The sequence below is a fragment of the Pristis pectinata genome, chromosome 12 (genome assembly GCF_009764475.1).
Source record: "Pristis pectinata isolate sPriPec2 chromosome 12, sPriPec2.1.pri, whole genome shotgun sequence".
Lineage (NCBI taxonomy): Eukaryota > Metazoa > Chordata > Chondrichthyes > Rhinopristiformes > Pristidae > Pristis > Pristis pectinata.
The window spans coordinates 29,919,828-29,946,519 of record NC_067416.1 but is presented as its reverse complement, the minus strand read 5'-3'; the positions used below and the strand labels follow the sequence as shown (position 1 = coordinate 29,946,519).

General features: G+C 38.2%; 1 protein-coding gene across 1 annotated transcript in view; it reads left to right on the top strand.

Annotated features, from left to right (window-relative positions):
• LOC127576923 (protein CC2D2B-like) overlaps positions 1 to 26,692 on the top strand; it is a 126,693-nt gene that overhangs the window by 69,616 nt on the left and 30,385 nt on the right. The window contains exons 19-26 of the mRNA XM_052027747.1: positions 3,350 to 3,503; positions 11,432 to 11,579; positions 14,522 to 14,648; positions 16,617 to 16,820; positions 19,964 to 20,056; positions 21,151 to 21,245; positions 23,275 to 23,442; positions 26,427 to 26,523. Coding sequence (XP_051883707.1) covers positions 3,350 to 3,503; positions 11,432 to 11,579; positions 14,522 to 14,648; positions 16,617 to 16,820; positions 19,964 to 20,056; positions 21,151 to 21,245; positions 23,275 to 23,442; positions 26,427 to 26,523 — 1,086 coding nt within the window. The remainder of the gene's footprint in view (positions 1 to 3,349; positions 3,504 to 11,431; positions 11,580 to 14,521; positions 14,649 to 16,616; positions 16,821 to 19,963; positions 20,057 to 21,150; positions 21,246 to 23,274; positions 23,443 to 26,426; positions 26,524 to 26,692) is intronic.

The following is a 26,692-nucleotide window of genomic DNA, read 5'->3' as shown; positions in this document are numbered from 1 at the left end:
GCCTGGCCAGGTTTCAGTTCCTAGCATTCTGAAAAGAGAAAATTCCAAGATTAGGATTGCAGCGGAGGAATAAGAGGTGCCTGATTCAGATGTAGGGGTGTGAAAAGGATGAGAATACAGCGGCACACTATAGTTTCTGCCTGCTACTAGCCATGAACTCAGTACTAACTCTCCAATGAAAGCAGCACAGTTTTCTCCATGGGAATAGTGTTGCATCTAAGCCATTCCCCTATAAGTTGCCTTTTCTGCTACATCTGGTTGTTCACTAATGTGTCCTACAAGAGAACGAGGAGTGTGTCAATGAATGTTGTGTAATCAGACTAAGCTATCACAGTTAAATTGCTGACCCTGTGTGAGCTGGAAGATGAGTCTGAGGCTCGAAGCAATGCCAGTTGTGTAAGAAAATGATGGTGTGCATGAATGATAGATATGAGTAATAGATTATTGTTAGGTGAATGATGTGTATGATATGTTTATCAGTGTTCCCTGATCAGCAATATTCAAAAACAGTTAAGGATCAATTAAAAAAATTAAGCATTGTTAAAAATGGTTAAAAATTACTAACAAACAAAACACTTTCAAATGACTACATTTAAACAAACTCGATGAAAATATGAATTAATTGAAACATAAAATACTGGAAATATTCAGCAGGTCAGATAACATTAATGAAGAGAGAAACAGTTAATGTTGCAGGTGATGACTAATTATTAGAAATGGGAAAAGTTAGAAATGAAGCAGGGTTTAAGTTGGAGAAAAAGGTGGGGAGGACAGAGAACAACAGAGTTTGTAATAGGTTGGAAACCATGAGAGTGAGTAACATACAGTAAATGGGTGGTAAAGGCTAGTGAACAACTAAAGTAATCTCTGAAAGATGTGTAAATAGAAAGCAAGTGCTGGAGAAGATTCTTAGAGACAGGATTTATGGGCATTTAGAGAAGCATAGGCTGATTAAGGACAGTCAGCATGGCTTTGAGGGGCAGGCTGTGCCTCACCAGCCTGACTGAATTCTTTGAGGATGTGACAAAGCACATTGATGAAGGTAGAGCAGTGGATATAGTGTTCATGGATTTTAGTAAGGTGTTTGATAAGGTTCCTCATGGAAGGCTTATTCAGAAAGTCAGGTGGCATGGGATCCAGGGAACTTGGCTGTGTGGATTCAGAATTGGCTCGCCCTTAGAAGACAGGAGGTCTTCTATGGAGATGGACAAATGAAGTGTATTCTGCCTGGAGGTCGGTGATCAGTGGTGTTCTGCAGGGATCTGTTCTGGGACCCCTGCTCTTTGTGATTTTTATAAATGACTTGGATGAGGATGTGGAAGGGTGGGTTAGTAAGTTTGTTGATGATACAAAGGTTGATGGTGTTGTGGATAGTGTAGAAGGTTGCTGTAGATTACAACGGGATATTGATAGAATGCAGACCTGGGCTGAGAAGTGGCAGATGGAGTTCAACCCAGATAACTGAAGTGATACACTTTGGTAGATGGAATTTGAAGGCAGAATACAAGGTTAATGGCAGGACTCTTAGCAGTGTGGAGGAACAGAGGGATATTGGGGTCCACGTCCATAGATCCCTCAAGGTTGCCGTGCAGGTGGATAGGGTTGTTAAGAAGGTGTATGGAGTGTTGGCCTTCATTAATCAGGGTATTGAGGTCATGAGCTATGAGGTGATGTTGCAGCTCTATAAAACTCTGGTTAGACCACACTTGGAATGTTGTGTTCAGTTCTGGTCACCTCATTATAGGAAGGATGTGGAAGCTTTAGAGAGGGTGCAGAGGAGATTTACTAGGGTGTTGCCTGGATTGGAGAACATGTCATATGAGGATAAGTTGAGTGAGCTAGGGCTTTTCTCTTTGGAGAGAAGGAGGATGAGTGGTGACTTGATAGAAGTGTACAAAATGATAAGAGGCATAGATCGAGTGGACAATCAGACTTTTTTTTCACAGGGCGACAATGGCTAACACGAGGGGACGTCATTTTAAGGTGATTGGAGGAAGGTATAAGGGGGATGTCAGAGGTAAATTTTTTTAGTGGTGGCTGTGTGGAATGCACTGCTGGCAGAAGTTGTGGGGGCAGATACATTAGGGACATTTAAGAGACTCTTAGATAGGCACATGAATGATAGAAAAATGGAGGGCAATGTGGGAGGGAAGCTCAGGATCACCTGTACAGACTGAATAGAGGTTTTGTGCAAAGCTGTCATTCAATCTACACTTGGTTTCCCCATTGTAGAGAAGACCACATCAGAAACATCAAATGCAATCTATTAAATTAGTCTAACCTAGGTTTAGCAGGCAGATCGTGAGGTGTCCACTGTCAAACTCTAGTCAGGAAATTGCTGTTTAAGAATTGCCAACAAATCTAGGATTTCTGTGGGGATCCTGAATTTCTTTGGCAGTTACTTAGAGAAATGTTGGTAAACAGTGTTGAACTGCCAGCATTTTCCAGCCAGTTCTGATATGATGGCATAAAACAATTCTATCTTCCATGTGCAGAAGTTGTTAAAAAAAACCTGCAAAATTTGGGCATTGGTTTAAGTTTTAATCCCTTGCCACAGCAGCATAATTCTTGTTCATCTAAGAGAAATGAACACCCAAAGCCACGTAATTGTGTCAAGAATATGTTCTCTGTCACAGCTGGTAATCTTGAAATAACACATTTGGGAGATCTCTGCTATATTAGTTTCACAAACAACTGATTTGCCTGCTTTTTCAGCCACCCTGTCTGTATATCACATTTCAGACACCTGAGGCACTAGGAAAAACAGTTTGGATCCGATGCAGTTATAATATTAATGACTTTCCTTTAGAAGGTTACTGCAATAGCGTATTGCTGCCTACTTATGAATATGTTGAATTAGTGTTTGTGTTCATTTAAACAAAGGAAATCTCGAGTAGATATGACTCCAATTTAGAATTCGTGTGTTTTATAGCATCTATTTCACAATTTTTTTATATATACACCAATTTTTTTATATGTACACCTGTATTTTGGGTATACCCTGTAAAATAGTGTAAGGAAAGAACTTAGCTAGAAATTTGTCTTTTCCCCACACCCCTTTGATTACATGCATTAAATATGCAATTTAGTAGCCTATGCATGTTTCTCTTTCAGTGAACCATATGTATACATTTATTTAATCATGGGACCGAGGACAAATTTCTACCCTTGTATAGCCATGTTGCCATTTTATATCCATTACCATCAGTTTTTCAGCAACTATACAAGCTACTCTGAGACTGATTTATTGTCTGCATTGTGGATAGTGTAAAGGGATTTTGATTTAAATGATTAATAAAAGCAAAAATCATTCCATCTGCTAATAATTTTATGTCTTTCTATTTTATAGATTTATGAATTAGTAAACACAAAGATGAATATGTTGGCAAAACTATACATACCAATTCCTGAAGTAACCATGATTACTAGTACTGCTGTTTTGGAAGAGATAGAATTCAGTAGTGATGAGATAGTTGTAACTAACCATGAAGGAGTTGGAAGCAGTAAGTATAACTGCAAGCATTGAAATACCAGAGAAGTAAATTCATGAAGACATCCATTATGAAATACAAAGCAAAGGATTATTTATTTTACTTCCTTCTAATATTTCCAATATTTACTTGGCATTAGGTTTCAGCCCAGGGCATGGTGTGGATTCTCCTCTGAATTTTAACTAACAAAATGAGAAATGTATTCATGAATGCTGCTGGCACAAACTTGCTTAAAATAACTGCACGTATTCTTCTTCGTTTCTTTTAAGGACTGTCAGAAGTCTGAGCTTATAGCTTGAATCTACATGTTGCACATTTCTCCTTTCACAACCCCATTATGTGCGTTTTCACATATGGTGTAGATAGATTGATTTAAACCTTGTCAATGTTTCTATTCCTGCTTCTTTTCCACACACAAAACAATACATAAAAAAAAGTCGATGTTCACAATCTTATGAGATTCTGTCCTTCAGAGATAAGATAGGATCAAGGAATCCTAGAAATGTTACAGCTCATAAGGAGACCATGCAGTCCATTAAACCAATGCCAGTAGTTGGCAAAAGTCAGTCCCCTTCCCCAGCTCTTTCCCTGTAGCTTTGCAGATTTTTCTCCCTCGAGTATCTATCCAATTCTATTTAGAAGGTGATGATTGAATCTCGTTCTACTACCTGTCAGGCATTGAACTCCTCAATGTGAAAGTCTTTCATTTTCTCACCTAATCTCTTAATCTTTCTTCTCGTTCTCAAGATGATACAAGGTGTACAAGATGATAAGAGGCATAGATCGAGTGGACAGTCAGAGACCTTTTCCCAGTGTGACAATGGCTAACACGAGGGGACTTAATTTTAAGGTGATTGGAGGAAGGTATAAGGGGGATGTCAGGGGTAAGTTTTTACACAGAGAGTGGTGGGTGTGTGGAATGCACAGCTGGCAGAAGTTGTGGGGGCAGATACATCAGGGACATTTAAGAGACTCTTAGATAGACACCTGAATGATTAGAAAAGTAGGGGGCTATGTGGAAGGGAAGGGTTAGATCTTAAAGCAGGATAAAATGTTGGCACAACATTGTGGGCTGAAGGGCCTGTACTGTGGTGTAGTGTTCTATGTTCTATAAACCTTCCACCATGGAAGTGTTTTTATTTCATTCTGTCTAGTAGGTTGTGAATTGCATATGGTTGTAAAAAGTAGAATAGTAAGAGATTTGATGACTTCACAGGGCTTTGGAAATTTTACTACTGCTTCCTAAACACTCTCATGCTCACTAACATATGGATTGACTCACATCAGGTGTGGTTCATCAGCTGAATACCAAAGACAACTGTTCAATACTTATGGCCAAGAATTTCCTTCAAACACTGACGTCTTTCCAACCATTGGAGTTATTGCAGAGATGCTGTAGTTAAACCCAGGAGCAATCACTGAACCTCTTACTTGTAGATGGGATATTCTGGGAAGCAGATGCATAGATATCCTACTGAAGAGTTAGATCATCAGATGCAGGGTAGTACATGATGTATACAGCACATGTTGGCAGGAATAACTGGAGATGGAGGAAGAGGAAGAAATAGCACCTTGCCAAAGGGTGAGGTTACCCTTCTCCAAATTTAATGAAAGTAAGGAAAAAGACACCTGGGTACCAAATTCAGAAAGGCAAATAATTCTATTGTTGAAGTAACTGAATGATTTTGTTTCAGGAATTTTAATATATGGTGGCATGAACAGAGGATTCTACAAATCACAACATGGAAATATGGGAACCTAAATGCTGGAAACAGTTCATCCACTCCTGTTAAGGCCAATGCAGACTACCTGCAATATTATATATAATTATAGAATATATACCATAGAAACAAGATGCTCAGTTTGACTTCTCTGGTGTTCATAAGCCTCTCCCATCCTATCTACCCATTGCAGCCTTTCAATGTATCTTTCTAGACATTTTCTTTTGAAAGCATCTAAATTATTTACCACAATCATATCTTGCAGTAATGAGTTTTACATTCTAACACTGAGTTAAAAAAAAGGCAGCTATTTCTTGTTGGATATACACGGTTATTAGGCCCTTCTGTTTGGCGCCTCCACAAGTGGAGGTTCTCTCCACATCTATCCTGATCAAGTCTTTCATAATTTTAATGATCTCTATCAAGACTTTTCCATGACTCCCCTCTTTTAAGAAATAAAGCCCCAACCTGTTCCTTTTTATCATTAGCTGCAATATTTCAATTCTTGTACCATATTGCAACTTTGAAAATTTTTTTTTTCACTTTCACCAGTGCTTGTATGCCCATTTTCAATACAGAGATCATATCTATATAAATGTGGTGTGGCAAGACTCTTACATGATTAATGTAACTTTACATTTTTTAAAAATTTCAGTCCATGAAATAAATCCCAGTACTTAGTTGGCATTTTTAATTTTTTTGCTGACCTGCAGTATCACATTTAATAATTTGTTTACCCATAACCTTAATCCATTTACAATGTGAGCCTGTAATCCAGTGGTGCATAAATAGTGCGCAGCCTGAGAAAAAAATTAGTGCATCCTACAATGCCATGCCTTATTATAATTTTTATTCTTCACTTAGTTATTTCAGGTCAATGAAAGTATGGACTATATTGAAGAATCTCAGAAATCAAATGAGAGACAACAACTAAGGCACATTTCCATTCTTCCTCACAAAGAAGAATCTTGAATGGAGTAATGCTGCAAATGTCTCCTGTGTTCCATAATAGGAAGTTGCATATTTGCTTCTTGTAGCTTTGGAATCAAATTCCCTCATTTCACACTCAAGAAGTACATGGCAATTGTCCCTCACCTTAAGCTTTGCTGATTAATGAAGTTAAAGAGAGGGGTGGCCAACTATTGCCTGAACATAGATAGATGAAGGCAAAGTGATTACAAACTCTGTATTTATCACTACAGCAAGCAAACCAACCTATTGTTCTAATAAAATGCCACTGACTTGAAATGTTAACTCTTCTCTCACCACAGATATTCCCTGACCTGCTGAGTATTTCCAGAACGTTTTGTTTATTTCAGATTTCTGAAACCTGCAGTTTTTTTTTTGCTTTCTTACCTATTGCTTGGTTTATAGGTTAATATCCACCAGGTAAGTTCCCTGTCTGGGTCTTGTTCAGATTGTAACCGATGCTTGTGATACCTTGCTGAATGTCAGATGATTTACTGTAATAAATATCTTCCAATGTTTTCTCCTCCTCTTGCCTTTATCACTTAATGCAAACAGACTCCAGTATGCCTGTGTTTGGTAAATATTAGGGAAGTCACTTGAAATGACAGTTGAGCTTTTTAAAGAACATTGATGAACATGAATAATGATTTATTTGCATTTGACTGACGTTGGTCAATAGTTCTTTCAAACTCAAGTTTTGCTATTAAAGCAAATAGCACTCTTTAAATGCCTAGACAGTTTCCCATCATTTATCAACTCAGTCTTCCATCAGATGCCTTCCCAATGATCACCACAGCAGATATTGTCCAAATAAGTGGCTAAGCTTTTGACCATTTTGTTGAAAATTATTTTGGGGATACTGTATTGCTACAGTAATCAGTGGAAGCATTCCACATGTCCGGTGGGAACATTTTCCTGCAGATATGAATGTAGTCCTTCTGGAGTTTCTGCTTAAAAGATGTATCAGAGTTGAAGAGTAGAGTATATTGATCTGTTGCTGTGAGCCTTTGTCAAATGATAATAAATGGCTGTTGTTCCGTGTGGCTTCTTAGTTCCATCCTGGATAGACATGCGTGACAGTGCAGAGCCTATTGCATGATGTCTTCAGAAGAATCAGAAGATAATGAGATAGACCTTGACTGGTGATCAGAGAAGTTGTCACTTGACCTTTATCCTCTGGCACCTGTCATGTGTAATGTTGCTCTTCCTAATCTCATACCTCTGATTGTTCAAGAGAGCCACTGACAAGGGCTGAACTCTCCTGTTGACTAGGTTGTGGAAAATACAACACACAACAATAACATATGTAACTCTGTCTCTTGAGAAGTGGAGGGTGGACCTAGAGTTTTAGGTGTGAAGGCAATTTCAATGGAATTACATATTCAAAATGGGGTTAAATTTTATGTGGGAAAATACAATTTTAGTACTTACAATGGTGTTTCAGATGGGATGGAAATTTCAGTGAAATTTTATATTCCCAGTAGGTTTACATTTTAGGTAGGAAGACCAACCTTTAAATTTCCCTACCTTTGTCTCCAGGTCAAAATTTGCTAACGGCATACTGACATGAAACAAGCAAATCCTTCAGACATACAGCAGGGGTTCTTAGATGAGTGCTGTTTCTGATAGTCAGAAGCTGCTGAAAATAAACTATGTTATCAAGAAAACAAATCAGACATATGGAGCCTTGCTAATTATTGTATTGTGAATACTGATGTCAGACTTAAGTCTCCTGTTCAGGTAGACATAAAAGATCCCACTTTCTTAGTCTCAAAGAAATACTGTATTTAGGATTTCCCTAGAGCCCTGCCCAACACAATGTTACAGTGGATAGTCAAAAAATTACAGGAGGGCAGTGAAGAAAAGATCTGAAAAAAATTCAGCAAATACATGCCTCCCTGCATCCCCACTGCTACCCCACCCACCCCTCCCCAAACCCTTACTGTCCTCATTGCTTGCACAGGGTCTTTTGGATGGTCCATAAGCATGCTGGGATATTAAACTTTCAGACAATTTCTGGATTGTGGGTCATGAACTATCTCTACTATAAGCTGCCTGGCCTGTTACTGTAGGTATAGAGAGCCATGCTTCATGTACATATGACTACAAGAGCCGAGTCAGGAGTCAGAACCCAAGGAGGGAGAGGATAGACTTGTCCCAAACAAGTCAGTCTTTAAGGCATCATCATCCCTGAAATAAGATACACAAAATAATTTCTTGGCTTGTCAATTTTGGTAATGTTAATTAACAGGTAAGTGTTGGGCAAGTCTGTAGGGAAATCCTATATATTCCTTTGATATTAAGAAAGTGGGATCTTATGTCTACCTGAACAGGAGACTTGAGACTGACGTTAATATTAAATCACCCTGTTGAAATATCATTGCCTCTTCCACTTTATCACATTAAAGTCCATTTGACTTGATATTGCAACCCAATATGTAGTGAGTGCTTTGTAGTTCTAATCCATTAACAAAGTACACTACTTATACTGACATGCTTAAGAAAATTCAGCAGATATCCAGTGTAACTATGTCTATTTTATTATGCTTTGTTTGCTTCCTGTCATTTCTTGTGGTTTCCCTTTGATGGCATTTGATATTGAAGCTTGTATTTTTGTATTTTCTGCAGGTTGTCCACTTTGCTACCAAGATTTTGCTTTAGTGACACTGTAATATGCAATACTGTCTACACAAATCATGTATTGATGTGTACAGATTTAGTTGAGCACACGATTTCCCTGATTAACTGCTTAGTTGTTTCTTCCTGAAATTTCTGCCACTATGCAAGTGAAAATACTATTCCTGAGCAGTGTCTCGTGCCTGGGAAAAATTTGGTAAAGTGGTAGGCCGCAATAGTAATAATCCAGGATCATTAATATTAACTGAAAATGACATAAAAGCATTACAATATAGATATTGTAATGTATTTGCTAATTTTCATTGACAGTCTAAGGAGAATCATTTAATTTGTGAATACCATCTTTCTTGTGCTTTGAGAAAGAGAATGCACACCAGAGGTCAAAGTCAAGTTTATTATCATATGCACAAGTACAGGTGCAATGAAAAATTTACTTGCAGCAGCATCACAGGCACAGAACGTCATACTGTATAAGCAGGATTCACAAGAAAAACATAGATTAAACATAAATTATACACAATTTTTACAAGAAAATAATACAGTTAGAACAAAAAAAATTCATTTTAGAGCAAAGTGATCAGAATGTCGTAGTGTTGCTAAACTGTAGTGGTGATTAGGGTTTTGCTGCTTGGTTCAAGAACCGAATGGTTGAAGGGAATTAGTAGTAGGAATGCTGGAAATCAGAGTAATATAAAATATACTTGTTATACTACCAACTCATATGTATCTACACGATGGCTTCTATTATAGAATATATGGAAAATAAAGGCTGCACACACATGTCCACTCATAATCTGTTCTGTGCCCAAGATGGTGCTGGCTCCTTCTTCTTCATTGAAGGGAAGAGAAAGCCCGCACACGGGGAGAGTCAGGTGATCCGAGGGTGATGCAAGAGCAGCAACCTAAGCATGACTCGGCACCCAGTAACAATGTCTTCACTGTAGAGATAGCTAAGGCACTCTGCACTGCAGAGATAACTAGGGATCAGAAGATAACTGTGGCAAAATACAAGCGCATTGTAACTAGATTAGAAAACAATTGTGGCGAAATACACTAGGTTGAAGGACATGTGATCTGTGATAAGATGTAAATATGTAGTAGAAACTAAAGTGATTAAGCTATGCTAATGGAGCTAGGAAGGGGTATAAAAAGGGGCCGTGAGCTGTGTTCGGGGGCGATCGGTGACTAGCTCTCTGACCGTCACAGCCTTTGTTTGCAAATAAAGGTTTAACCTCCTGAAGAATCTTCTGCGTCTCCTGGTCAGTCTTGAACCTCGGCAAACCACGACACTATCAACCATAGAGGCCCCATCTGTATTTGTAAGCAATATCAACAATATCTAAGAGTTATAACTTACAAGCACAGTAACTATGATGTACCAGCTATTGAAATGTGAACTGCATTCTTTTCATCCATTGCCTAGCTGTAAAGATGACAACAGTTTCAATTTTTTATAGATCCTTTTTTTAAGTTATCTCTCATGACATTGCTCACAATAGTCAACAAACACTGTGTCAGTCCATCATTCAGATGATATATGATCTCTTCAGGAGTACTTCAGAGTTCATTAGGCTTTACATGGGTTTTAATAAGAGAGCAAGACACCAACTTCTTTCAACTGTCTGGTTTTCCCCCAGTGAAGGCTATCTTTCTGGCTATGCAGGTGCCAGAAAGAAACTCACTTGAAAATACCACCAACTTCATAAACAAAAAAATAAATTAATTGAATATGCAAATAGTGAATGAGGCAAACTACTCAATCTTTCCAAATTCTTCAGGGAGTGCTGTTCCTGAAGTTAGAATTCTTTCCTCAACTTTAGCCTTTCTGTTTTGCTGCAAGGCTTGGCTGCAATTCCTCTGGACCTTCAACATGACAAGAATAAAGCAAACACAACAAAATGTGAAGTTGGAGGGAAAAAATGAACCTTACCAGGAGACCCTGTATAACAAGGATATCAAGTCAGCAGGTCTCCTAACTGCAACTCATTGAAGAGCAATATTTGTGGAAACTCAAAAGCCTAATAATAAAATGTAGCATGCTGCAGTCATAGATCCATTTAAGGATTTTTTTTCCTGGAGGCTCTTAAGGTGACACTGTGTATATATTTCTTTGTCTGTGCAGTTTTGTGGGCTGATACTGTAGCTGTAATGACATGTTCCAATTTGTAGCATGCCTTTATACTAGGAAGGTCATGGGTGCTCTCTAAAGAGGTATGAAATCATCTCTTACTTACATATCAATATGTGCATTGAGGTTTGCCAGGATTCAAGAAAACACGGCACAAAGATAGGCACATTATTCTGTTGCTCTTACATCGACACTATTACCTCTTTCTATCGATTTTGTTCCTTCAGATCTCCTTTTTCTTAAATTTTATGTATGGAGATAAGTATGGTCATCAGGGGTCAATCTTGCAACATTTCCTTCCAGGGAAGAGAGTTGCTCACCAGGATTATGATGTTGGAATTTTTTCCCTGGATTGTGTTGAAGGCATTTCAAGATCTGATATCTGATGAATAATCTGTGCAAAGTTATTTTCATAACTCTGATATACTGAAGTCAATGTTTAATATTTTGCCCAATCCAACAATTGACTTATTTTCTGTGTATAGATACACCATTTTTGTTAGATGAAAGGAAATCTGAAGAGTGTTTGCTACTGACATCTGGAAAATTACTGTACTCTGTATCATGGGGAGTAGATGAGAATGGCACTGCCCTTGCACCACCTGCGCCAAAGCCAAAAACCTATAAAGAAAGGTAAATAGATGTGGACCAAAGTGATTTTTAATTTAAACAAAGAGCAATACTTAAAATTTAAAAACATTTTTGAAATATTATTGACTCTGTATCACTGAATTACTTCCCAATTCTTATTCAATCTGTTTTCAATCCTTTGATGGATCCATCCTTGGTTCCAATTTGTGATTTTTATAAATGTCTGGAATAAGCTTGCAGATGACACAAAGGTTAGAGGTGTTGTAGATAGTGTAAAAGGTTGTCATAGGTTACAACGGGATATAGACAGGATGCAGAGTTGGCCGGAGAAGTGGCAAGTGGAGTTCAATCTGGAAAAGTATGAAGTGATACCCTTTGGAAGATTGAACTTGAAGGCGGAGTACAAGGTCAATGGCAGGATTCTTAGCAGTGTGGAAGAACAGTGAGATCTTGGGGTCCAAGTCCATAGATCCCTCAAAGTTGTCGTGCAAGTTGATAGGGTTATTAAGCGGGTGTATGGTGTGCTGGCTTTCATTAGTCGGGGACTGAGTTCAAGAGCCGCAAGCTAATGTTGCAGCTTTACAAAACTCTGGTTAGACCACACTTAAGGTGTTCCGTTCTGGTCACTTCATTATAGGAAGGATGTCGAAGCTTCAGAGAAGGTGCAGAGGAGATTTACCAAGATGCTGCCTGGATTAGAGAACATGTCCTATGAGGAAAGGTTGAGCAAGCTAGGGCTTTTCTCTTCGGAGCAACGGAGGATGAGAGGCGACTTGATGGAGATGTATAAGATTACGAGAGGGATAGATAGAGTGGACAGCAGTGCGCAGTGCCAGGGCGGCAGTGGCCAATACCAGAGGACATCTGCTTAAGGTGTGTGGAGAAAAGTTTAGGGGAGATGTCAGTGGTAGGTTCCTTACACAGAGAGTGGTGGGTGCCTGAAACGCACTGCCGGGGGTGGTGGTAGAGGCTGATACAACAGGAACATTTAAAAGATTCTTGGATAGGAAAATGGATGTAAGAAAAATGGAGGGTTATGGGTTGTGTAGGAGAGAAGGGTTAGATTGATTGTAGGGAAAGTTTATATAGGTCGGCACAATATCATCGGCCGAAGGGCCCATACTGTGCCGTACTGTTCTATGTTCAATCTAATTAATGCTCTATCCATTCCATTTTTCCTTTACAATATTTTTATTAATTCCACAAAGAAAATACAGAATACATGAATCAGAAAGGGGATAAAATACTACTAAATACATTGTGTTAAATCATACTTGAAATCACAATACCCCATATTGGTAATCAAAAATGATAATTGATTAATAACGAATAAATTGGAATAATTTTATTATATAAAAAAATATAAACCCTCTACCAAGACCGAAGCTGTTTGGTAAAAAAAAGGACAAGGAAAAACCCTTAACTCATAATAATATTAGCCAATGTCTGTACTTGGACTGTAAGAATAGAAGACGTAAAAAGTATTGTGTCCCCTGTGGATGCATGAGAAAGTGAGAAGGTGCTGATAGAAATGGATGAATTTATGAGGGAATCATGGAAGCAACAGTTCCTTTGGAATGCTGAAAAGGGATGAATTGTTGTTGAGGAAGGGATAGTTGATGATGGCATCACTGGCAGAAATTATAGAGGATGATTAGTGAATGTGAAGGCTGGTGAGGTGGAGGATGAGAACAAAGGTGATCCCCATCTTGGATCTGGTTAGTAGAAGAGGAGGTAAGAGCAAAGAATGGTAGCATAGTGGTTAGCACAATGCTTTACAGCGCCAGTGACTGGGGTTCAAATCCAGCCACTGTCTGTAAGGAGTTTGTACGTTCTCCCCGTTTCTGTGTTGGTTTCCTCCGGGTGCTCCGGTTTCCTCCCACATTCCAAAGACCTAGGGGTTAGGAAGTTATGGGCATGCTATGTTGGCGCTGGAAGCGTGGCGACACTTGCGGGCTGCCCCCCAAAATCACTACGCAAAAGATGTATTTCACAGTGTGTTTCAATGTACATGTGACTAATAAAGATCCGATCCGATCTGATCTGATCTGATCTGATCTTATCTTATCTTAAATGGAACAGTCATGTTTGAGAACCTTGGAAGGAAATCCAGGGATAAGGGAAAAGAAAATAAATCTCAGAAGCTTGGTGTTGAAAGTGTCATCATCAGAACAGATAAATAGTGTCAAAGAACTGGATGACCAAAATCAATGCCTTACTGTTTTGTGGGAGAGATGTTGTACAGGAAATATTTGGCCAGATCTGACCACCCACTCTGATGTTTGACTCAGCACTGAGCTCAGTGGCAAAGCTCAGTAAACTGAGCTGAGGGTGATATACACTTTGAGTGCAGCCTCATTTTACTTGAATTAAGTCACTGACCTAGGTGTAAAAATGAAGGGAAGATAAGTGATTTGTTTTCTTTTAGCAGATTTACTTCAGTGAAATGCATTTTAAGGTTCCTTTAAGTTGTTTTTTTAAATACTTTTGATGATTTTAATTGCTTAAATATATTTCATCTGTTTTTAAATGTCTCATACCAGAACTGCCAATACTTAGCAGTAAATTTTAGTCCATAGTATAGAATTTATCAATATAATACTTGTAATGCTGCAGTGTCATGTAACGATTTCACTGTGTGCTGTTTTTTTTCAACGAACACTCAAAATTCCAGAAGCTGTCATTGAGAGGTAAATGTAGGCAATTTACAAACAGATTTGGCATAAGTAGATCCTGAATTGTTTTCTGAATCTTGCACTTTCTATTTGTGTTACAGAATGGCTATTCAAAAAGGGTCCTGAATTTCAGCTCCAAATCCTTTATCTAATTTTACTAGAGTCAATATACAAAGGAAACTTTCATGCTGTAAAAACTGAAATGTTTTAAAACAAATGCCCAAGGCATTCTGTAAATTTATCAGACTTGTCTGTGGCATAAGATGAAACAAAAATGATGAAACGGCTCTCTTCTCCATTTAATTTCAGCATGGATGCTATTGCTTCGATTGGAATGTCTCGGATAAATAATTTGCAGAAACTTGCTAACTGGGCAAAGAAAGCTAGAATTGACCCCAATGATCCCCAGAATTTAGATTTGATGCATGTGATTAAGGTTAGTATAAAATTAGTTGTGTTGTTTGACGAAGCAGAATAATTATCCGTATACTTTCAAAACATATGGTCCATCATTGCTCAGAAATTCCAGAGCACCTTAAAGGGTGTGCAGAATTCCATTAATGCAGAGAACTGAGGCCATTTTGGCTGATGTCCCACTGATCTGAAGTCACTTACAATGGAGGCCCAAGTCCTAGATCACACATTAACAGCCACCTCACATACTTGTGCATGAAAATGTGCCTCCTCAGGAAGTCAACCCAAGCCTGGTTGAGCTAGTGATCTGTTTCTGGTCAGTGCTGATCCCCAGCTTGTGAATGGTTAGGGATATTTCAGATTGTGCTAGTAGAGCCACTGTGCTAGTGCCAGAGACTTTTGTTTAGTCCTGACCTTGGGTGCTATCTGTGTGGAATTCACATATTCTTCCTGGGACCATGGGGGTTTCCTCCGGGTGCTCAGGTTTCCTCCCACATCCCAAGCACATGTGGATCAGTGGGTTGCTTTGCTGCTGTGGATTGCTCCTAGTGTGATGACTGGTAGTATCTGGGGGGGGGGGGGGAGCTAAGGAGATTGTGGGGAGAAGAAAAAAAGGAATTACTGTAGAATTAGTATAAAATAGGTTATTTACACTGGTGCAGACTCAATGGGCTGAAGGGCCCGTTTCTGTTCTGTATCTCTCTATGACTCTATGACATTGGAATTGAGTTGAGCATATGAGTGAATACTTAGGGATCAGCTAGCCATAGACTTCAGAGGTTTGGGGTGGCTGTCAATTGTTATTGGGTGTTTAGCAAGCCTAGGATTAGGACTGTCTTTGGGGAGGCCAGAATCAGGAGCACTCCGGGAAGAGATGGGTTTAATATGGTGGAGGGAGTTCAGAATTGGAAAGAAAGAGGAGGGGAATTGTGGGCTTGTGGGACCACAGGTCATTGGATTAGGGGCATTTGGCCAACCTGCTGAGTTGTGGAGATGCATTTGGTGTGGGGAGGTGGATTTAGGGAGGTTTCTCACTTCTCTGTGGGTATCACAAGCCAGCACTGTGGGATTAAGACCACATTGTTCCATTAGCCCCTCAACAGGCATACCCAGGCAATGTTATCTAAGAACTCCTGCAATGTTCCAAAAATTGCAAGTAACCATGGCACTGAAATTGTATTGGGGTTGTAAAAGTGACTCAACCTGGAAGTACTGATTGAACTTGATGGTGCAGTGGTACAGCTAGTAAAGCTGCTGCCTCACAGCTCTAGCAACCCGTATTCAATCCTGACCTCTGGTGCTGTCTGTATTGAGTTTGCATGTTATAGAATTCATGGAGCCATACAGCACGGAAAAAGGCCCTTAAATCCACTAAGTCCATGCCAACCATCAACCACTCGATTCTATTAATCCTGCATTAATCTCGTTTTTAATTTGGACCAAATTGTCATCAACTCCCCCCACCCCAGCCTCAGAACACATGTGACCAGATGGGTTTCCTCCAGGTACTCTGGATTCCTTTTAAATCCCAAAGATGTGCAGGTTGGTAGGTTAATTGGCCAGTGTAAATTGTGTCTGGTGTGTAGGTGAGTAGTGAAATCTGGGGGGAGTTGATAAGAATGTGGAGAGAATAAAAAATAGGTTTAGTGTAGGATTAATGTAAGTGGGTACTTAATTGTTGGCACAGATTGTGGGCTCAAGGGCATGCTTCCATGCAGCATGACCAACTCTATATTTGTATAATTGGTATGAGTTGATTGGAAATGATTGGAAGCAAGACTTACTGTATAGTAAATTAATTTTCAGTTACATGCTGTTGAAAAAATAAAGCACTATGCGATTAAATTTCTCGGCAACTATATTACTTTTAATTGTTAAATAAAGTATTGTCTAAACTTTTCAATGGGCCATAACTGTCAGGTATCATTATTTTTCTACTAAACAAGATTAGGTTCTAAGGTGTAATTTATACTTTTGTTCTTTCTGACAGTATGTGACTAAAGAAGGTCAAAGTGTCCCCAAATACTTTAGATTACAGCAAATACAAGATGAGTTTAATTTTGTAACAGATGAAAAACTGGAGATGTCTAGACGTTTTCGTCTACTGGTTCATAGAAATTCTGGAGTTCCTGAATATTGTTGCTATAAGCAAGTGCCACCATATGAAAGAGAGGTACCAGAGCATATTTTTGAGGTTAGTATCTGCATTGTCTTTCAAAAATTAAAGTGATACATCGGTAAATAATATAGTGGTGCAAAATGCGAAGGATAAGGAGAGTTGGAAATGTTAATTAAGTATATTATAGAGAAAATACCAGAAGCTCTGATCACAAAGTTTCAAGTTTCTTCAAGCACAATCAGTGAAATAATGGTACAGGTTCAAATATACAGGGAAAAACTAGAAGCAATAATAGTCCAAAGAGATTTGAAGATCCATGTACAGAGAACATTAGGATGTCATGAAGATATTCTGAAATAATAAAAAATATTGGTGGAATGGTGATCTTTATACTTAGAGGACCGGAAATACAAGGAGATATAGGTTATGTTATGGCTATACAAAAACTTGGTTAGACCCTGCCTTAAAAACTGAATAGTTCAGGGTACTACAACTTACTAAGGATGTATAGACCATGGGAGAGCATAGATGTCCCATGATAATACTCCAAGGGTTAAATTCTGAGAAGTGACTACACAAATAAGGGTTATATTACCTGCAAGGTAGAAGATTAAGGGGTGACAATCAAAATTTTCAAGCTATTAAGGGAAACTGACAGAGTGGATGGAATTGAGTTTATCTCAAAATTCATGCTGCTCTGTAGCACTAATGCATTGCATGATAGTGACTGCAAGTTCTATCCTACTTCCAAAATTTGGTTCCATGAAAATTAGACATAGAGACATTGAGTCATACAGCAAGGAAACAGACCCTTTGGCCCATCATATCCACACTGACTATCAAGTATCCATTTACACTATTCCTACATTAATCCCATTATATTTATCCCCACAACTTCTCCCAGATTCCACCATTCACCTGAACATTAAGAGTAATCTACTATGTCCAATTAAACTACCAACTTGTATTCCTTAGGGATGTGGGAGGAGACTAGAGCATCTGTGAGCAATCCATGTGGTCACAGGAAGAACCTCCACACAGACAGCTCCAGAGGTCAGGATCAAACCCTGGTCACTTAAGCCATGAGGCAGCATCTCTATTAGCTGTGCCACTGTGTAAATGGAGCCAAATTCCAAAAGTGGAGTAGAAAGCACAACCAGTACCATATTGCACACCAAGGGCCATCCACCAGGGAATCTAGAATTAGACTAAAAAGTAGAATCAGGCCTTTTGGAAGTGAAGGTATTAGTGGGTGGTAGTAAGTTGTAACTCTCTCTGCAAATGGCAGTTGATGCTGGATCAATTTTTAATTTTAGATTTCAGGCTACTAGATATTGTTAACCAAATGTAGTAAGAAAATGTGTGCAAGTTGAGTTAGGACAAAGATCACCCATGTGATAAAAAAAGTCTGCAGTCTGAATAGTTACTTATGTTCATATCTTTTTATGTTGAAGGATCCGGTGATGCTGGTGCATGATTCTCAAAAGGCATGCAGGTTTTTGCTTCATTTTAATGTTGATAGTGGGAAATTTGGAGAAACAACAATCAGGGACAGGATTAGAAGATTCTTGGAAAAGTACAGATTAATTAGCCAGCATAGATTTGTTCAAGGCAAAATATTTCCAATTAACTTGATTGAATTTTTTGAAGAGGAAACATAGGAAGTTGATGAGGGAAATATAGTTGATGTGATACATCTTGACTTCCAAAAGGCATTTGATATAATGCCAAATAATAGACTGGTCATCAAGATTGAAGACCACAAAATAAAAGGAGCATGGATAGAAAATTGGCTAAACAGGAAATAGCGAGTAATAGTGTAGGATGTTAGATGGAGGACAGTGGACAGGGGACTTTCCTCAGGGTCAGTACTAGGACCATTACTTGGACTTGCATGTACAGGGCATAATTTCTAAATTTTCAGGTGATACAAAGGTGTAATAAGCTGTGAGAAAGCTAGTAATAAATTTCAAGGAGATAAAGGCAGGAAGATGGAATGAGCCAACAGGTGATAAAGATGTTTAATGGTGAGAAATACAAAATGTTAACTTTTGGTAGGAAGAATGAGGAGAGGATACGATTTGAAAAGGGCTGATAAGTGGCACAAACATTTGTGCCAGCAAAAAAAGAAGATGCATTTCACTGTATGTTTTGATGTACATGTGACTAATAAAGATATTTTATCTTAATCATCTACCCTTGACATTCACTGAGGTCACCATCGTTGAATCCCCTAGAAGTAATTTCCTGGGAGTTACCATTTCATTGTCGCTGGGTCTAAGCTCTGGGACTCCCAACTTAATAGCACTTCTGGAAACACTGTTGCCAGAGGATTTCAGCAGTTCAAGAAGGTACTCACCACCACCTTCTCAAGCACAAGGGATGGACAATAATTATTAGGCTTCTCAATGACACCAAGATCCCAAAACTGAATAAAAAAGTAGAATGATGTGATGGTATATAAACATACACCATTGAAGCTGACAGGACAGGTGAGAAAATGGTTAAAAAGGCAAATGGGATCCTGGGCTTTATAAATAGAAGCATTACATAGAAGAGTAAGGAAGTCACGATGAACCTTTATAAGGTACCAGTTCGGCCACCACTTGGGTTGTATGCCCACTTATGCATGCCACACTTTAGGAGTGTGGAGGCTTTGGAGAGGGTACCTAAGGTGTGGCATGCATAACGGGGCAAACAACCCCAGTTATGGCCAAACCAGTATCTTATAAAGGTTCATCATGACTTCCTTGTTATTCTACTTAATACTTCTATATGTGGATAGACTGAGGAAGCTAGAGCTGACCGTCTGGGCATAGAGGTGGATGTTGAAGTGTCTAATGGAAGTATATAAAATCATCAAAGATATAGATGGATTTAGACACAGAGAAACTGTTTCCATCGGCAGAAGGGTCAAGAAGCAATGCCCTGAAATGAATGTGATTGGTAAAAGAATGAAAAATGACATGAAGAAAAATCTTTCAATGCAGTAAGTTGTTCATATCTGGTCAGCACTGCCACAGATACTAGAGGAAACAGATTTAGTTGTAGTGTTCAGAAGGGAGCTGGATAAACATCTGATAGGAAAGAATTTGCAGGGGTGTGGGAAGAGCATATTGGAGCATTTAGAGTTTGCTTACAATCATTTTATTTTCCATATCATTTTGCTATATTTTGCTTATCTTTTATAAAGCAATAGGGTTTTCATCTTTTTCTAGGAATTTGAAAGCCAAAAGGATGATATTTTTATAATTATGGGAGAAGATTCACTGACAGAACAGAGAATGATGGCACTCAAATATCTAGAGAAGGTAGTAAAGTGTGGTGAAAAAAGTATATAGTTCAACAAAGTACCAAAAATACTCCAAAAATCTATAATCCTGACAACTGCTGATGAATGCCAATGTTACTTTAATCTGTGTTTCCTGCCAGAAAATCTGGCAACTACCCACTGTTTGGGAACTAGGGCATTGATAGCATTCAGTCCTGAAGAAGGGTCCTGACCTGAAACATTGACTGCCTGCTTTTCTCTACCGGTGCTGCCTGGCTTGCTGAGTTCCTCCAGCATCATCGTTTTTCATCTAGATTCCAGCATCTGCAATCCTTTGTTTCTCTTCATTAAGACTGGGTTAGGGAATATGGAATCTATTTACCAACTTTCCAAACTACATTTACTTACTCTGGAGTTGGTAGGGCTGATGTGGTCTTGCCAAGTGATATTAAAAACAGCGACTGCTGCTTGACTCTGCTTTTACACTTGCTTTAGCCCCTTCCCTGAGGCTCTTCTGAATCAAGCATCAGATCCTGTTGTCCCCTGAATTTCCCTTAATTCCAATTAACTTCAAGAAAATGCAGGTCATAGGCATAGAATCAAGAATTTTAGTGTCCATTGTCCTTTTAGATGGTTTTATTCCTGGTCTTATTACTGCTTCATACCAATGCGTGATCTGTATTATCAAAGATTTCCAAAGGGCCTGTTCCAGAGGATGTTAGAGTAGTCTGTTAAGATAGCCAATATTTTTATTGTTGTGAGGACTTGCTAGAATTGGCCTGCAAAGAGACCATCCAACTGAAAAGTTTGTACAAAGTAGTAACTCCATTGGTAGCAAATGACACATGTACACATGACACATGTTATTACATATTTATTTTTAAGAAAATATTACTACTAGTATGAAGGTACTGTGATAACGATTTAGTGTTAATATTTTAGATATTTTGTTCAGTTTACTAGAATGATATTTAAATCTATAAGTGAATCATTTCAGTAAAATACAGCTTTAAATGTGCACAGTATGCTGTTGAAAGTGTCACTGGGGATACTAAGTTTGCTTTTTACATGTTAGAAACAGTTTTTGTACATAAACAGTTTTTGTACATAATTCTTTAACATGTTGTCTGGAAGGTGAAAGCTTCTGTGATGAAAAGACTATTGAGGGTCAAGCATCATTTTACATTATCGGATATTGTTGTTGAATGTGAAGATATCAGCACCATAAGGTGAGCTGATTAATGTACTTGTTCAGTCATGGAATAATAGCTGAAATAATTTTAGCTTAATTTATTTCCTCCTTTAAAAATTATATTAAAAATGAGCAAACACTACAAATATAATGAGAAAATAGACACAACAAATAATATGACATTATATGTTACGTGAAATTACCAAAAATACTGCAAACTTCCATTCTCTAATTTGATCTCTGTATTCTGAACCTTTTGCAGCTTTAACCCTTAACTGTAATTTGTGGCATATGTATACACATACACTCCTCTGTCTTCACAGGTGTCACTTCTGTTTTCAGTTTCCTTGCAAGCTATTCTTTAAATGTAACCATTATCTGTCCTTGAGCCCAATGTGATCCTTAGTTGACAGAACTCACCTTTGCTATCACTCAAAATGAGGAACAGTTTTGTCTATAACTCTCTGAGAGTTGCTCCCAAAAATCTTCCCTGAGCTCTGCTTATTTTATAATTCAGAGATCACAGCTATGACAATTTGATTGATCCAAATTTCCCTTTTGATTGTGTCATCCTCCTATGCGCATGCTGTAAGACCATGAATTTTTGATAACCAACCAGAAGCACAGCAAAGGTGCTTTGATTGAGGGAAAACTCTGAGTTTATCCACATTCTAGAAGTTGTTAACAAATTTTATCCCTGATGTTTACACATTCAAATGCCTCTTGAGGGCAGATTCAGCAACACTGGAGCCATCTGTGATGATTTGTAACTTTGTTGTATTGTCACATCTCATGGATCAAGAAGTAAAGCCTGTGTTTGTATTAGCAAATACTTCAGGATTTCCTTTCAAAGCTCAGCATTGACACCACTTCCGCACAGTGTCTTGGGGTTAGGATTCAGGTGACTCATATCAATTTTGGTTTGTCATGAACTATGCATTCTTGCTGAAGACATGGCTACAAGTGTGTAGACAAAAGAGGGAGGGAAACAATTGGGAAAGGAAGGGAGACAATGAGAAGATTAGCAGACAGTGGGCAGCAACCATGGATTCTAACATGGAATCAGGAAGAGCTTGCTGAACATCTGCTAAAAAGCTATTATTTTTAATTTAAAAATTATTGCTTTTCAGCAGCAGCTCACAATCATCCTTTTTATGAGTGCCCTATTTTACTACATATGACTTTTCTTGGTTGCTAAAGTGCAGAACATTTGAAGTTCCAGATTGATGTGTTTTATATTTTATGATCTGTCCATTTCTAGCTACCAGATAAAATGCTTATGAATTTAATTTCATTCAAGCATTAAAGTAACACATATTTTAATTGTGCATTCCAGCATGGCCACTTTGTATGTTTCCTTTAATTTCTGGGTATAAACATGAACTGCACATTAATTGGTTTTGTTAAAAAAAAGAACTTTGCATATTTCTTTCGATTTAAATAAGAGAGGATGCTGGATGAGCAAAGGGTGGAAACGTGGCTGAAATCCATGGCCTTTTCAGTTCACACCTGTGCAAATAGGAAGTGGCATTATGCTTGGGATCTAGTAGGGCATTTTAAGATTCATTGCTTCTATTCACTGCTTTGTTAAGCATACACTTTTACTTAGCATTTGCTGCAAACATTCTGTGGTAATTTTAGAGCAGATGGATTGTTGTACCAATTTCTCTTATATAATGATTATTTTGAACATGTTATGCTTTCTATGAATCACTTTGGGCCCAGTGAATGAAAAATAGATATTGAAGGTGCTTGAAAGTAATGAAAAACAACAAATTTCATGACATATGTCAGTTATAATAAACCTGATTCTGATTCTGGTTCTTCTGATTCTGAACCATATGTCTGGTCAATTTTACACACATTTCTCACTAAATCTGCCATAAGGTTTGTGAGGAAAGAAGCCATTATGTTAAAGCTCATGAAGAACCTATTTCTCTGTAATAATCTTTTATTTTAGGGAAATATAAATCAACAAAATTCATATTTTATATTATTTTATTTACTGGAATTGAAAGCCAACAACATAATTGCCTAACTTATTACTATTGATTATTGTATCAAAGCCAAATAAGCCTAGCCTTGTTTGATGTGATTGCCCCTCGAAAAACATTGAAACCTCTGCGTAAGGAGAGAAAGAAAATACCCGCCCAGACCTTGTCTGATGGAGATATTAAGCTGCTTATTAATGTAATAGGAGCATACAATATACCAATGAGGAAGTGTATTGCCAGGTACGAAATGTATAAAATTTTGGTAAGCTTTGTAAGAAGTTATGTTTCATGTTATTCTTTTTACTATAGTATTATGCTGCTTCCTCATTGAAGCCAATATGCTTATCACTAAATTGACATTTCCAATTTACTACCCATTTCCTTTCCAAAGGTTGCTAATTTAAAAATTTGTATCCTCCTGGAAATACCAATAAAATAATACCCTCAGAGGACAAACACCAATTCTGTACAGAGTAATTTCCTTACATGTATGACTTCCAGGCCTTCTATATGTTTACCCAGACCTTTCCACCTCAACCATGATGTTACTCAAGTCTGTATCAGTAAATCTGGGGGTCTATTCCCCACCCAGCTAAGCATCCCTTGCAGCCATTTCACCACAATGATTTCGACTAACTTCTAGCAGTGCTGTGCTAACCTTGGTCTTAACCAATGCAGGATCAGGTCCACTAGTGTCTGATTTAAATACACTAGCAACTGCTTAGACATAGGGATAGCAATGCACTATGTCCTATAATCATGCATGCAACTTTACATGAGGAAAGTGATTGAAAACTGGATGCTAGCAGCAATAAAGCACAGCAAAGTCTATTGCAGTTACTTGTGGGTAGAAGCATGTGTAATACCCAGACATTTCTAGCATGCAGTTTCTAATACATCAAACAGGCCCCTTCTATATGCTTGATTAGCAGACCAATTGACAATGATAGTAATCTATCCTTCAGCGTTCCCTTTCATGGCATTATTTTCTATCCATCCACACTGATTATTTTGAGATGTCTGAGTCGGTGGATAAAAAAATTTTTCCTTTAAATTTGTGTGCTTAGAGAGAGATTCACAAAGCCTACAGGGGTCAGTTTCAATGTTTTTGTTTTCCAAGAGCATTTCTCCCAAAATTAGAAAAAAGATTTCAATACAAAACTTGTATTTATGGGAGCTTTAGATCTAAGATCCTCACTGTGTAATCTGACAAAAGCAACTCTGAATCAAGAGGAAAATATTTCAAGAAATTACAAAAAGTATGGTAAAAGTGGGTATTAAAGAAGATCTTAAATGAAGAGAGAGGTGGGAAATTGGTTTAAAGAGCCAATTTTACATACTTGCTAAGTAATTTCCATTTAGTGAATATGAGTATCAAGAGCTCTTTAAAAAAATAAGCTATTTCTAACCACAACAGTTCTAAGGGCAGCCAGGGATGGAAGCAGACAATATTAGTGCTATATGTGCATGGAAATTAATGAGCTGAAAAAGTGACAGAGGATACCGACAGTAGACAGGCAGGTGATGCACAGATCTTGGAGCTGAGATTACAATTCACATTATGGAAAGACAGAATGATGCTGCTTCTTATCCACTGGCTAAAAATTCCCTAACTACTTCCCCATGGTGCTGTTCTAATTTAGATCCAAACTTGTCTCACAATCTTAGCTGCAGATGATTTCAAAACTGAATAACATCTATTTCATTGAAAGGAATAATTTCATACACACAAGACCCTGTAAGAGAAGTTAGTTCTAAGAATAAAGGAGTTGCATAACAAGCACTGAATTTTGTGGAGTTTCCTTTGTAAAGCTTTGGTTGCAACTAAGGAGTTATATCTAAGGATTAATGATAGAAAAAAACTTGTGTTGAAGTTCAAGTGGAGTGATGCATGAATCAGGAAATGGTTGATCTTGTTTTTAATTTCAGGCTTAAATTGGCAAAACTTCTCAACTTCTTAAAGTCCCGATCCCTGCAATCTCGTAGGATTGCAGAGAATGGAATTGTGGAGGAGTTTGTTGGTCAGCCAGTTGGGATGGGAGAGGTGGATAAATTGATAGGGAAGACAAGGTGGAGGCCAGGAGGGGGAAAGGTTATGGAAGAAGTTAGATAGGAACAGATAATCACAAGGAAGTGAGAAATATACAGGGAAATTCTGGGGATACAATGGAGCAATCAAAGAATTTGTGGGGTCTGTGTAGATAATCTAGTGGATGTAAGCTTGAAGACTGACAGAGAGAAAGCAGTTTATGAACAATTTAAAAATAAAGAAGTCCTCTGAACAAATATTGCTGCTTTGGAGTCTCTGGCAAAGTAAGGGTCTTTAACTAATTCCCAAAAAAGATCTCAACCCTCCAGTTCAGTATTCAAAATCTCGCATCAAAGGTAGAATTTTGCTGAAGCAGCATCAGTCATTTGACATTTGACTGCATGTGACTTGTGCCTTCATGCATAAGCTTGTCTTACACATGGAGGACCCTAATCCAATATTCAGAAATGTGCTCTATGTGCACAAAGTACCTGATCTGTGTTTTGGATTTAGAGTCATAGAGTCATACAGCAGGGAAACAGACCTTTCAGCCCAAATGGTCCATGCCAACCAAGATGCCCATCCAAATTAGTCCCATTTGCCAGCATTTGGCCCATAATCTTCTAAACCTTTCCTATCCATGTACCTGTCCAAATGTCCTTCAAAAGTTGTTATTGTACCTGCCTCAACCACTTTCTCTGGCAGCTCATTCCACACGCACACACCACCGTCTGTGCAAAAACATTGCCCCTCAAGTTCCTGTTAATTCTTTCCTCTCTCACCTTAAACCTATGCTCTTTAGTTCTTGACTCCCCAAACCTGGAAAAAAGACTGAGTGCATTCACCCCATTCATGCCCCTCATGATTTCTTAGGTGGGTGTGGGTCTACAAGAGCCAGAACCTCACTGGGCACTTAGACTGGGTGCCAAAACTTTCACTTTGAACTGAATTTCCAAACTGCTCCAGCATTCCTTCAGCTCTTCCCATTTTACTGCTCACTGAACAAGGTGTATCCAGCTTGGTCCGTGTTCATACAGCACCCCTCAATTTCCAATAATGTCTTCTATACAATATGAAACTTTATGCAATTTAATAGAATCTTTGGACTTCTTTGTTCCTGTATGTGTCCCTGAATGTTTTAAGTTATCCTAATAGTAAGTAATCATTATAAGTTGCGGAATACTTTTATCCTTAGGACACAGCCACTTTTTGGACTAATGTCCCCAGTGTCTGGAATGACGAGCAACATGCATTATAGGAAGTCTGAAGGGGAAGAGGATCCTTTTAACCAGGTAACAAAACAATGTCATTAGTCAAATGTTATATTGTTTTCTTGCAAAATTATCTATAAAGGAATAAATAGCTCTTACCATGCCATTTAAAAATGTCAATGCATGCCAAATATTTTACAGCTAATATTACAACAAAACTTCAAAAATGATCATTTCCTAACTAATTTTT